This window comes from Rhynchophorus ferrugineus, unplaced genomic scaffold, assembly GCF_030347505.1.
Source record: "Rhynchophorus ferrugineus isolate W39M unplaced genomic scaffold, kcgeb_rfMv2 rfM3, whole genome shotgun sequence".
NCBI classification, from domain to species: domain Eukaryota; kingdom Metazoa; phylum Arthropoda; class Insecta; order Coleoptera; family Curculionidae; genus Rhynchophorus; species Rhynchophorus ferrugineus.
The window spans coordinates 31,502,954-31,518,249 of record NW_027472582.1 but is presented as its reverse complement, the minus strand read 5'-3'; the positions used below and the strand labels follow the sequence as shown (position 1 = coordinate 31,518,249).

Genomic DNA, 15,296 nt, shown 5'->3' with positions numbered 1-15,296 from the left:
ATACCAAGTAGCTGAACTCCAGGACTTATTCCAGCTCGATTCCCTTCAGACTTGCAATAGCAAATGATCCGTTAGCTGCCAAATGGATACTGATGTTTCATACTGACGATATTCATCAAAAAAAGTAGCAATTATCTACATGATTCTTCTATTCTTTCCATAACTTTAGCACAGAAATGAAAAGTATGTATTTTGACCAAGTGACCACTTGTATAACTTTGTTCTGCACGCGTTACAAGACAATTCCAGTACGCACGGCTTATCAGTGTTTAGTACAGCAAAACCAAAGTACTGAACATCTTCTCTATATATACATACATGATTTGAATCCAAAATTTGACCCAAATCTGTAACTTTGTATTATTATAGATAACATTATATGGAACTAACATTTAAAAATGTTAAATATTAATATATAGTGTATAAATATATTGTGCACTTAGAAATGAAGAAATATTGCCAGTATATTCCAAAAAAAATATCGGAGAGAAAATTACTTTCGACACCGAATATTTGACGCTTCCAAAGACATATGGTATGTTTCATTCCCAACTCCTGTAAATAAATCCATATTTTCAATTTTTGTCTTCTCACAACTTCGCTTCCGGTTATTTCCCATCGTTTCTTATTTCGCTGGAAAATATATATGCACGCACACACCAGACAGGTAACAAAATAAGTTTCTGGAAAATCCTGATTCGAAGTGAGAGTATACATGTTAAAGAAGTAAAGTAACAGTATATAAATAAAAAATCAAATTTGTAAGAATAACATTCATTTCCGAAAGTATGTTCTTTATATTATCTAAATCAATTGGTATAGTTACGTTAAATGATTTTTTTATATTTTTTGTATATCCATAAGTATTTTTAAAATTTTATCTATACTCGTATATATTATTTGGATATATATCACAAAAACTGAACTTTTTTGGATAGTTTATGTTGTTGTTACATATTTCTTGTACTTACAGTTTGCGTTCTTCTGCTTTTAAATTTGAACTGTTTTATGAGTGTTTCTAATTTTTCTTCTATATATTTTTAATATGGCCATTAAGAATTTAATATGTGTCATTATGAAATTTATTAGTGAGTTTTGTCACTAGTTTAGTTTTATGTAGAGTATGTTAGTTCTTCTGTCATTACGTATTATAGTTTCTACGAGCTCTGTAAAACTATTTTCTAGATTTTTCTATAAAATAATAAATATGTAAATTATAAAATAACTAATAGTAAATGGCAAAATAATTTACTATTTGACAATATTAAAGAAGTACTACAATATTCAAATACATTCTCGATACTATACGAACAGTAAATTTAGTAAATAATAAAATTAAAATAGTAGATTTATGATAAAAGAAAACTAACGAAAAATCGAAAAATATCATCGCGTCACATAGTATTCTAGGATTCAGTTAGATTTAAATTAAAAATTGTTTTAATATCTGTCATAACAAAACTAAAAATTACGTATAACGATCGCCATATGGTCGAAACTTGACCACAATTTATTAGGTTAATCAGGTTTCTCTCACAACCGAGGGAATGATTTGAAAGTGATATGTTACTAAAACTTGTTTTCACAGCATTTTCAATATAAGGTTGTAGCGACTTTAAGGCATGCCGAATTTTACATCGTGGAATAACGGTCAACAAAGTACCCAGAAATATAATCCCGGATGTTGAACACGGGCGGGGTGCCAGCAGCGACAACCAAGACCCGATAACGAATAGCTGGCAACCCTGAAACGTTTATCTGGGATGTTATTGAAGGTTATTTCTATCATTCAGTACCCGGCCATCGTTTGGTTTAGACGTGCCACCATCGACTGCCCAAGCCTCGTCACCAGATAACACCGCTGCCATCCATTTTACCTATTTTGTATTTTCCACATTTTTATATTACTTCAATAAATAATGGTCACATAACATAAATACCACTGTTCATTTCGTTTCACCTCCATTCACCGAAATCGTAAATTAGTAACCCCGACGTGATCTTTAGCAAAATTGGGTTTAGACTCGTGAACGGAGGGTACGTGCAACATGGTGTACTTACGTGGCCGTTATATTTTTTGTTTCAACATTTTCAATATTTTTAATTCGATTCGTTTTCGATTTTACTTCCTTCAACAAGTTCAACTTTTGTTCCTTCAACGTTACATTCACTTAAACATTTGTTCCTCATTAAATTTTATTTTATTGCTGGAACAATGAACCTTAAATTTCATTTCATTATTTCCAATTATTTTTAAAAATTTTTTTGCCCGAATTTTATTTCTTTCGCCATCTTTTGAACTCTTAGAGATTTTTGCATCACTATTTAATCATCAGCGTCTCGACTAAACATTTCTTTCGGCGCTATGTTTAAATCATAATGTCTTCCTTCGCTCGCCGTCTCCATCATATTGGCAGACATTTTGATTTGAAAGGCTTTGGGCAGCTTCGGTCGGATACCGTCGTTATTTGTTTTTTCTCAATTACCGTAACGTATGTGACTACGGATTAGTCACAGAGCAGCTCCAGAAGCTAGGTACCGATTGCAGTCACCGTAGACACGTCATGTCCTCGCCGAGGTACCAGAATTGCCAACGTCTCGTCATCGAAGAAAATAAACTACCACGTCGTCGAACAAGCGCACCTCCCTCAGCGTCGATTACGGGAGCCCTGTCCGAAAAATAGCTTGTTTTCAACGTCGTCGATAGACCACATTCAAGTGCCAAAGCGACTATGAAGCAACGCTATCTTTAGGACCGAAAGATATCAAGAGCCGTACCAGATCGCAACCGTACCAACCGCAACCGTTTCGATTTAGCATATCCAAATCTTTAAAACTCTTTTCATGCATCTTTTTTTTTGTTGTTTAAAATATTTTTATCTAAAATTCTGGCAGGGGTGTATTGTAGCGACCTTGAGGCATGTCGAATTTTACATCGTGGAATAACGGTCATCAAAGTACCCAGAAATATAATCCCAGATGTTGAACACCGGCGGGGTGCCAGATAACTAGAACACGATAACGGATAGAATGCCAACCCCTAGATGTTTATCTGGGATGTTATTGAAGGGTATTTTGATCATTCAGTCGATACCAACCTACACAAAATTAATTTGATATAAGAGGGGGAGAAATCCCAAACCAAAAGTTCGATACTCTCATTCAAAAACCGACCTCAAAAAATATATAACAAACCCCCTAAAAATTAAAAAATAATCAAACTTTGATTTTTGGCACAAAAAAAAACATTTTAAAATATAATATGTACATAGTAATCGTTGAAATAACTAAATAAAAACACTCAAGAGCCTTATTTAGGTTTACGATACGTATTTTATATTCTACTATATAGACAATTTAGCTTAATATCTACCTAAACCTATTTATCTATTTAGAATATTATTTTAACTACTACCTCTACTACATTAATTTAGATTTGTTTTATTGGTAATATAATTTTCTGTATTTGTAACAAAATTATATTATTATTTTTATATTGTTTGGGCTATGCATCAACTTCAAAGTGATCAGTTGGTTGTACCAAAAATAGTAGTTGAAATAGATTAGATAGGTATTAAGCTAAATTTTGTGTATATAGTGTATAAAATGTTTTTTTGTGTTAAAAATCTAAGTTTGATTATTTTTTAATTTTTAGTGAGTTCCATATTTATTTTTTGATGACCGTTAAATTTTTTTGTTAAAAATATTGTATTTTTCTAATTTTAGTGTTATATATTTACTCAATAAATTACGCAGTTATTTTATTTAATATTGCAATGAGTAAGCCAAGTAAAGGTGCAGCCCGTATGAAGAAAAATAGAAATTAAGAAACAATGATTGAAAATATGGAGCTAAATGCTTTGACCACTACATCATAGGAGCAGTTGTCTATTATATTTCTACGAGGTTTTATATGCTATAGTTAGTTCTTAAAAAGCAAACTGAATGGCCTTTACACTAAACGCCTTTAGATTTTCCGTCACATCAGCTCAGCAATAACATTATTCACAAACATCTGATTATTGTAGATAAAAAATATGTGAAAACTTTCTACATGCCTTTGAAATTTTAGCGTTTCCCTAGATTTCCTCTCCTCCCTCCCAACAGATCCTGATTTGGCTCCAATGTGAACACCTCGGAAGTGCACTCTTTCGAATTTTGGAAATCGGCCACAATTAACGGAGAAATTGGCGAACATAGATTAAAATATATATATATATATATATATATATATATATATATATATATATATATATATATATATAGTACCTCCTCCACCATGCCCTGGCTTTGAATCGAGTGAGATGACATTGAGACCGTCTACTCATTGTGAGTTTTGTCACCTTGTCCTTGCCTCGGAAGTCTCATCAGGCGACTCCCTATGACTCACCCAGTTTTTGACTACCTATTATAGCTCAGGAGAAAATACAGAAATACTCTTTGGATTTCCACGATAAATCGATTAACCTCATAGCCTATGCTGAGATATTTGTCGCTGACCAAATTTCTATTACCATTTTCGTGAATGCTAGTGTGTGCGGTCTCAATGCAGTCTCTCTTTGTATATTATTTATACTTTTATTACACCTTTGCGTTATTTATTTTATTTTAAATATTACTTACTCTCTCTCTCTCTCTCTATCTTTGTCTCGTATATATTAATATATTTCTATAGATGGCAGTGAGATTTGACAGCGACTAATCATAATGAACACATCAGCAATGAATTTCAGAATAATACCCTTTACGATCTAATCTTTTAAACCTTATAAAATTAATTTTATATACAAAATTGGATGCACCACTGACAATATAATACAACATCTTGTACAATGTTACGAAATAAAAGCGGTTCTAAAAATGTTCATACTTGCAGTTACAGGAAATGTTCCATTTTAACATTTTAGAACTCTATAACCCTTCGACAAATAAAATCCGTTATAGACAATAAGGAAGAAGACCCCATCGTTGAGCCGGGTCGGCGTTATAAAAGGAGCCATTATAGCCGCCCTATTCCCTATCCCCATAAATAAATCCATATTTTCAATTTTTGTTCTCAGCCGCAACGCCGTCGTTTGATCGATGAGAAACTCGCTCGAGGGCATCTCCTGGCGCACCTCGTTTCGTCAGTGAAACAGTAAAAGACAGGTGACAAAGTACGATAAGGGCATGTACAGGCGACATTCCTGGAAGTTTTTAAGTTACCTGTATCCCAAAATTTTTGTATGGGGAGTTCTTCGACGGCACGAGAAGGCGGCAAAGCTTTCGGGGGAATTGTTTTGTGTGGGCGCGTAAGCCTGATAATGGGACGAGACGGCATATTTCGAAAATGTTTTGAAATTTTAAAGAAACTTTATAGCGTAAGGAGGCACAATAATGAATTTTAAACAAGTCGCTTCCTTTTGAAAATATTCTACGTATATTGAAAAAAAGTTTTCTGTGTAACAAGATTTCGCAATGAATTACGGGTTAATAACGAATTTCAAAAAAGAAGTTGTAGAAAAGTTATTAAAAATATTTTATAGGTATATTTAAAAGTTAAATTTTAAAATGTATAATTATAAAAGTTTTATGTATTACATATATTCTGTTAATTTTAGTAGTATAGAAAATAAATGCTTAAATTAAAATTATATAATGCCAGTGAAGAATTTGCTTTTGTTATGATTGCAGAGTATTAAATATTATAAAACTTCAAACCATGTGCCTAATATTTAGATACTGCTTTGCATTGATATAAATGTTAAAAATTATTTGCAAAAAGTGGTTTAATGAACAAGATCAGTACTTATACTTTAGATACGCTAATCTACATCGGGTTATGTTTATTATTCCCGAATATTATGGTTATGTCTTCACTTACTTGTTAATTTATTATACATGGAGACGAAAATTTTAATAAATTCCGAAAATAATACAAAGCACTAGTTTTTGTTGGTGATCGAAGAAATGAACAGAGCAAAATAGAGCCCAAAAATTTAAATTATGAATGTATATGTATCGAATCCCGGTAGGTATCTGATAGTATACTATATATTACTATAACTAAATTCATTTGAAAACGTAACTAAAATTAAACTATGAATAAGAATTATAATATATTCTAGATGTGACAATATCCAAAAATTACAAAGATAGAATCATTTCGATTGATACTGTAACTGGTTATCCAACATTATTTAGTAGGCCTTAATAAATTTGTAGAAATCAATATTAACATCATGGTTCCTAATATTTATTAGAAATATGATGTATATATATATATATATATATATATATATATATATATATATATATATATTTGATAAGAATATGTAAGGAATTGGTACTGGTACAGTCACACACAATATTGTTCATATTTATAATATAAAAAGTATATAGATGCTATTAAATCAAAAACATAAAGTTACAAGAGGAGAATTCATACATACAAGGAATATTTAGAACACAATTGTTGAGTGAAAAAATCAACTGCAAAGTCAATTCTACGTGAATACACATAATTGATATCAACTTTGTTTTATTTATTTTGTTTTCATTCACATTTTATATGGGTCGGTTAAATATATTCTTTATATTATCTTAAGTGATTTAGTGAAGAAGGAAAACATATTAGTAAGTTTTCGCAATAATTTGATACCAATATTATTACAAGATATTGATTTTATTTTGAGTTGAGTTTTTGCGTTCTAAAATATTTACAGTTGTATGAGTTCATGAAGGATAGCTTTTGAAAGAGAAACAAAAATTTATTACGTTAAAGTTACATTTCAATGTCAACGAAACTAAATTGAAATATTTTTTATCTTATTTAAGTGCACATGCGCTAACCACTCATATTCTACAACTAGTTCACTTGTTATTTACGAGAGTAGTGATTAGACGGTATATTTTAGATTAATTTTCGCTTACATTAACATTAGTTTGTATATTGCTGTCAAGCAAAAGGATATTTGTTACATTACATCGGAAATAATTAAAAAATTGAAATATAAATGACATTAAATAATAAAGAAAGAAATGTTGAATGTTGAAGCAATGAATGAAACACCCAACCACATGCGTGAAGGCTATGAGATGATCTGCCACGATGGTGGCTTATACAAAACCCGACAAGGGATGGGTTCACTTTAAGTAGGCAGTAATTTAAAACTTAATGAGAAAAACCCATCCCGGTTACGCCAACTACTAAGGTTGGTTAGACTGCATATCTTCTGGATAGCCCTTAACTTGGTTATCATATTCAAATAGTAGTCCAGTAAATCCAGCCCAGATAAACCCTAGTTCATAAAAAATAAAATTTGGAATATAACAAAGAGAAGGTTTTTCTTGAAATTATATAAAAAGCTAAAGTCTTTAGTTTAATATCAACTAATCTTAATACTCTTCTAAAATTAAAACAAAACAAAACTTAACAAAAGCTTAACTAATGATATATAATATGTTGGCTGAATGCCATGTTGATAATACGTATACAAGACATAAAATTTTTACGACAGTTACTGACAGTATAAAGCACTATTAATTTATCTATACGTCCTGACAATAAACAAAATATACAATAAATTTTTCCATCTTTTGTTATATTTATTTGCTTGGATGAAAGCCATACCAATTTTTTTAGCAGATGTTCTTTGGTATCTTTGGTATCTACCACCTGAATAATAATAGCAAGTAACTAGTTAGATATTCAAATATATGTGTTATTGTTCTGGTAGTTTTTATCTTATTCGATTATTTTAAAATTAAAACTATTGGGTCCTTGCATGCATTTTGATCAGCAATATATATTGGTGAAAATGAAAAGAATGATTTTATCAACAAACAAACTAATCTAACTGTTAAATTCGTTGGCATTGACGCTTATTTACATAAAATAATATTTAAATGAAATACATTTTTCTATTTAGTATTCTTGTGTTGTTCAGTCTGTTTTTATTAACGTTTGCTATTGTATGATTTAAAGTTGCCACAACTCTTAAATCTCTAAAAAAATATGACTATACTGCTCAATTTTATCCTAATTGTAGGTTTTTGGTCTCTACGACCTTTCAACTTTCAACTTTCAAAGACGTTTCAAAAAGCTTTGAATTGGTTCAGTCAGTTATTTCCAGAAGTTTACATGCAATTAACATTATACACGTGGAAAATATTTAAAATTGAGGCAAATAGATACCAAAACAATTTATTGAAAACGTCGAACCGTTTCAACATTGCGGTTTCATTGCTTGGTAAGGAATGAAAGACGATCTTTCTATGGAGTTTTATCACTAATGATAAAAGTAGGAACTACTACAGTAATATCTAGACACATATCATGGATTAGTCCGTCAGAGCTAATATCGACTCTATATCCATATCGACACTGAAGCGCCATATTCTTGGTCATAAAGCCTTCTTGTCTATATAGGTGAGATCAGTAAGGTGTAGTATATTACGGACTGCATTAAAATCATATGAAACTGTTACTGCAGATGTCTAGCAGTTTTGATTGAACAGATTAAACGACGTATTTCAGCTGACTGAAACAAACATCCTCTTGCATGACATGTTTCAAGAGTTGTGAAGCATAAATTATTGCAGCTTCAATTGGGCGTCTACATCTTTATTTTTTCTTTTTCCCTATTGTTCTGAAAGCTGAGAAAGTGAGAAAATTGATAGATGATTAACAACTAATATTGTTTGGTTGCCACGTTGCCAGAAAGGTGTCAAAAGTTGTAGAAAATGGTGAAAATTATTTTGACCAATATATATCGTACCAGATTTGCCCGTTAAATGCATTTTGAAATTTTATCAATTTTAAAATCAAGATCAGAATTCATGCAAGCACCTAATATAGTAAAATACAACGTGAGGTATGCAAGTATTTTCTCTATATTTTACATTGAGCCAATGTTAAATAAATAACACTTTTACTATAAGTAAAAATATTACAGTTTGTGTTATCTATATATTCTTTTTCTTAAACTAGATTTTAAAATTGCTTAATTAAGGTAAATTCATACCGCAATACAAATTGAAAAATAAATATTTTTGAACCACTTCATCATTTAATTTTAAATAGTAGTTTCACACGTTTTGTTTCTTCAGGTTCTTTTATACTTTATATACACATTTGGTGGATCTTAATATATGTTAGAATAAAACAACATTTTTTAATATCTAATTAAATTACGCAAAGGTAATCCAATATGGCAGTTTGTTGGCATACTATATTTAGTGCTCATGAATATTTCAGACGTTCAACTGGTTTTATGAACCCTTGTTTTATTTTAAATAATTTAATCTGAATAAATTTAATTTGCTTACAGGCTGCGTTCGGCCCACCGCATTCGCAACGATGCAGCACCACCCAGGTACATGGTACCTGCCATGGGGGGTGCCCTTGCAGAAGATGGTAGCGGTACCTATCCATCCTGCAGGCACCCTTCATTTGCAACCGCCCGCGGTGCACATGCAACCAATGCTAGCGGGATTACCAGCTCCTTTAGCTACCCTACGGACCTTTGTGGCTACTCAACCGACCGCTATTAGGCAACCCCAAAGAAAGGTAATAAATTTATATTATACTCATTTATAAAATAATTTGCAATATCAATATTAGTCATATATAATATATTAGTTGCTGGAAATAGTTTATAATATTTTACAAATAATAACGTATTTAACACTGCATATGTTTCAGTGCATTTAATGCAATGTTAAATAACAATAATTCATACATATTTAAATACATGAGGCGAGTGAGTTTCACTACAATTTTTAAAGGTGAAAATTTTTACTTCAATGATCTAGAATTACAATTTATACATAAAGATCTATGTTAAACCCTCAAATAATTATTTATATATGTTGACTTATCGCTGGTATAAAAATGCCTAAAAGCTTTAGGAATTTTAAACAAGGAGGAAAATGGTATTTCTTGCAAATTAAAATCCTCTGATTTTTTTGTGACTTTAACAGCAAGGAAAGATTATAAAAATCTTGAAGGAATTTAACTTAGGAAACTCCAGCAATCATCATCAATACCAAATTAAATATCTACTAGTGCAAGCATTATGGAGTCGTGTAGGGCTTTTTCATTAAAACGATAATTCCCTCACTGTAGAATATCAGAGATTTATTGTCGAGAGATTAATTTTTACAAGCCTCCTTCGAAACCAGCTTTACACGATTGAAACAATTACAGAGATTGCAACACATAATAATCAGATGAGTTAAGATTCAGGCTGTAGCACGACATTTTTACCATCATTAACAATATGGACATTAACAATGCACGTGGTCTAGCGGGTGTCATGGAAACATTTTCTTTCATTTTGGCAATTCTGACTATTTATCATGAGAAAGGCCTAGTCCACCTAATTAACAACTGTATATCTAAGTAATGTATTTTACTTTCATTGTACTTTTTTACATTGACTGTAAAACGAATTTACAACTTTAGACAGACACACATTGACACATGACACTGTTTTGAATTGACTATATATACCAAAGGCTATACATTACTTAAACAAAAGTTAACAACAAAAGCTATGATGTCTGTTTTAATTAATTGAAGGTAATACGATTATATATTATTTCAAATTTAATACTAAATATTCAAGACCAAGATACGTCAGTATCAAGAAATATTAAATAATTGACGATTAAGGGTTTTTTGCTTCATCTCTAACGCCGATAATAACAGCTTAAACAGAAAATAAAATACAGTCGAGCTTAATTAATAGAACTTTTCAAAGGGCCTGACTGATACAAAATTTAGGTCGAACGCAACGACATCAAAGACACTCCCCGCCTATTAAAATACGAGATGAAGCAGTTGAGAGCGGAATTTATTAAATTCTTTTTCTAATTGGGTTAATATAATTCAAACTTTTGGTCGAAGAATACTTAGATAATAAAATTAAACTGACACGGAAATGGCAAGAAAATTTTCGCAGGTTTTAATATTTGAATAGACCTAATTGCTTTCTTGTATGTTTAATGTAAAATTTCTGAGGTGCATAAACTGTTTTTAATTTAGTATTGAATTGACTAAAATGAGGGAATGATAGCAAATCAAAATATGTATTTTCTAATTAAATAGTAGCAATTTTTAAACTAAATTGTTAGCTTGTATTCGTTGGCAATCAAAACAGAAAACCCTAAATACGATTTTAAAAGGGACTGAGAGGATTTTTGTGCTGCGTTTTGTGAGTATTTACATAAAACAATATAGCGAACAATAATGTAAAGTAAGTGCGGAAGTACTTAAGTACTTGGGCTTCGACTTAAAATAAAGACCTAAACACCCATAAGAAGCTGTTGCTTAACGAAAACAAAAATGTATCACAATTTATTTTAAGAAACGTTTTAAACTATATTTGATCAAGACCAGTTTTACTTTTTACAGTAATGTATCAGTTTCTCTTTAACATCTGACTATTAAATAATATTAAATGGCTAATAAATTAACATAATAGATCGATGGGGCAAGTGTTCTAAAATACAAGAAGATAATAAATGCTAAATGTAGTAATTTATAAAAATGTATTCGAAATATATTTCCAATCATAAAACTATGTCTTTCCTGTAATAAAAGAATATAGAAAGTGCTGGGTGTTTAGGTTTAATTTGGAAGAAAATTGTGAGAAGGAGATTTATCTTTCCCATGCTTTTAGGGGCCGCCATTTCCGTTGTTGACAAAATATTGAAAAAATATTATCATTTCTAATTTTTTAAGAAACTTGTTAGGTTACTGTTTACGGTTAATTACAGTTTCAATAGACCTAATATAAAATGTTTGAAGCAGAATATTTAGCAAGCAAGTTTAATAAAGTCTATGGTTTATAAAACACATTGTATGACAAATAATGTGAATAATAACATAATGAAGATATATTGTTATTTTTACTTAACAGGCGAATATACAATACCTAATTTCTTATTTACCTTGAGGTTACTAACTAAATATTATTGGGCATGCTAAGGTTCAAATAACCAAGTTTTTTGGGGCGACCCCCAAAAAGATTGAATAAAAATGTAGTTAATGATTAAAAGTTCTCATCATAAAAAGCGTCACAAACGTTGACGTTCAATTTAGCTACAAAAGAAGGCCAATTAGGGAGCAGTTATACGAAACGAAGCTTTTTGAACTAATGGTTCAAGTTTTTTTAAAGCCTAATGGTATTTTTAAAAGACGAGCGCTAAATATTTTAAACGCGATGAAGAATATGGCTATTAATCAGTAACCGACATTATGTGGGATTTATTGTTATATATATATACCTGCAGTCTGATTTGTGGCAGAAGATTTGCAGGTTTTTGTGATTTCTAAAATTTCGGTTGTTTCAATTTTTAAAATAATGTTAATAGAAGAATATATTAATTTGAGATCAAAAAAATTCCAAGTTAGGGTTATAATGACAATAACTAATATTAAAATTTTCTAAATTATTTCTAAACTATATATATATATATATATATATATATATATATATATATATATATATATATATATATATATATATATATATATAAATATATATATATATATATATATATATATTGAACATTCTGTATGTGAATGAATATTTTTTGTAAAACGCTGCTATAACTCTATATCCTTCTAGTATTATCCATGGTTAGCTCTCTACTATTTTTCATATCTCTGGTAGTACATAAAATTTACTTAATAGTAGAAGGGTGTTCCGTGAATTTTAAAAATATATTTGGAAATGTCTGTAATATCTCACAAGGTAAATGCAATCAAATATGTACTAAGTTATCTGAAATGATTTTTTATCATTAATATATTTATTAGTAATTTTTGAATAGCACTCTTTTCGTATATTTTTTCTCGTTATTTGGCGATTATAACGGTACATTTAGTTTCACTGTGAATTATATTGGCTTTAATAAGCACATTTTTTTAGTAATTTTGAAAATATATTGTTAAATGTTAATAATTGGTTAATAATACTAATAATTTAATAATGGTGTAATTGACACTGAATCTTCAATTCGTTAAAATTAAAAATAATATATTATATAGCATAGCCTAAATATACATTCCTGCTAGTGGTATCGATTGAAAAATGACTTATTGATTATTTTGATTATGATTCAATATTATTTTGTTTACTATATTGACGTTCAAAAAGTTTATCTACGCCATTGAAAAAACATCTTTTGTCATTATTCGGTTCACAAATAAATAAGTTCAGTTACATTATAATTTTTTAATTTTTAATTTATTTTACACCTGCTAAATACTAAATGCATGAAACTAAATGATTGATTTCCAATTTTATCACATGTACTGATAAAACACCTGTGATATATTTGACCAACAGATATTAATGCATTATGTATAGATCCATATTAACCCACGTCATTAATTTAGATTTGGATATATATAATTTAGCCTCAACAACAATGCTAACCTCTAATTGCTCGTAACCGATAGCCTAGAGCCTATCCTAATTTAACGCTGTGTTGTAGGTCAAGCAGTGATAAAATCAAATCGGATTTGACAGAGTAAATCTCAAATATATATTTATTGGTTACATCGATTAATTTAAGAATAGTTAGAAACTTGAATTTTTATAACCTTGATTGAAATTCATGTAAAAAATTGATAACGAACTTAAACTTTGAACGACATGGCAGAATCATACAGGGTTCAAAGCAAAAAATTAACTCCTAGTATCGAGCTTTTTGATCTGTATATCCACTAACGTGTATTGCCTTAACTTACAAATGTATTACCTTTAACATACCTTACCTATATTTAAAATGTTTATTTAATTATAATGTTTGAATATTAATAATAATAATTAATTGTTTTGAATAATAAGTAATGAATAATGGGATTATATTAAAAAAATATGCAAATCAAATAATATAAAAATGATAATACTTAACTAAATACGAAACACTTCAACAAAATATTCAAGTATTTCATACACTTTTGCTTTTCATGTTCGAGAAGTGACACTGTTTGTCTGATTTTTAAATATTTCAGGACAACTAGACAACAGTGTAGTGCATATTAATGTTTCTATAATTCTCTACCACTCTGCTTAGTAAATGACCTTTCTTATGAAGTTCTTATCTTGCTTTGTTCAATTGTTATAAAACTTCGTACTGAATCAGTATCCCACCCGATACACAGGATCTTTTTTAAGTGGATATCCTGTTTTAGCATCAATACATGCAAAATAAACTTTCATTATCAGCCACAAATTTATAGTAAAAAACATACGTTTTGTTGCTGAACGGTTAGTGAAAGACACATATGTTGATTGATCTATGTTGTGTTTTGCCAATACATATAAAACCCGCTTTTTTTTAATGTTTACATATTTGCATTTTGGTTTAAATACTTGAAATTTACCCTTGGGTGAGTGACATCTTATTATTGTCTCTTTGTCTTCTAAAACTTTCAATTTAACTCTCGTGACTATATCGGCACTTCTAAAACCTTTTAAGTAATGCTTATATACTTCATAACACACAAGTTCAGTACCAATGATATTTGAAATATACGTTCGTGCCATTTTGATGCCATTATGGTGGTCAGCGAACTTTCTGAGGTGTATTCAAAATTTTCTCTTTGATTTTGGTTAATTTTGCGAATGCTGATTTTTGATTTAAATTTTACCGTCAGTCTTCCTTGAAAACTTCCCAATACCTATTGAACAAATATATATATATATATATATATATATATATATATATATATATATATATATATAATAAATTTAAATTATTATAAATACATATAATTTATATATTATAAAAATATATAAATTATAAAATACATACTATACCTTACCTCTTACCCAGCCTGGTTACTGGCGTGACTGAGATAATTTTTTTTGTCGGATAAAATACATAAATATTATAATGTCTAAAATCTGTCCATTTATTTAACTAGTAAATTATTTGTCAGTCTATAAAAGTAAAATTATCATAAAATTTAGAAACTTAAATCGTCTACACAACAGTCCACTTTCCTTTAATCTTTATACATAACAATCCTCCCAATATTTTGTTAGTAAATTACTAGAAAATAAATATTTATTTCGAATATGAAATTAATATGAAGTTTATTGATACATTCAGATCGGCTTTTACTTAATGATCATATCGCCCGTTTTGTTTATTTATAAAATTCTCCGCGATTTAATGTTTTCAGAAAAAGGATTACTTAATAAATTACACTAAATTTTCTGATTTTATATATTTATTTTGTTATATTTATTACACAAATGTTTTGTTAACATATATATTCAATTTTAACGATC

General features: G+C 29.5%; 1 protein-coding gene across 4 annotated transcripts in view; it reads left to right on the top strand.

Annotated features, from left to right (window-relative positions):
* The window catches only part of LOC143193586 (pseudouridylate synthase RPUSD2), a 662,639-nt gene that overhangs the window by 121,742 nt on the left and 525,601 nt on the right, over positions 1-15,296 (top strand). For all 4 annotated transcript variants that reach the window (XM_076399898.1, XM_076399897.1, XM_076399896.1 and 1 more), the window contains exon 3: positions 9,312-9,550. In XM_076399898.1, coding sequence (XP_076256013.1) covers positions 9,341-9,550 — 210 coding nt within the window. In that variant the 5' untranslated portion in view covers positions 9,312-9,340. The remainder of the gene's footprint in view (positions 1-9,311; positions 9,551-15,296) is intronic.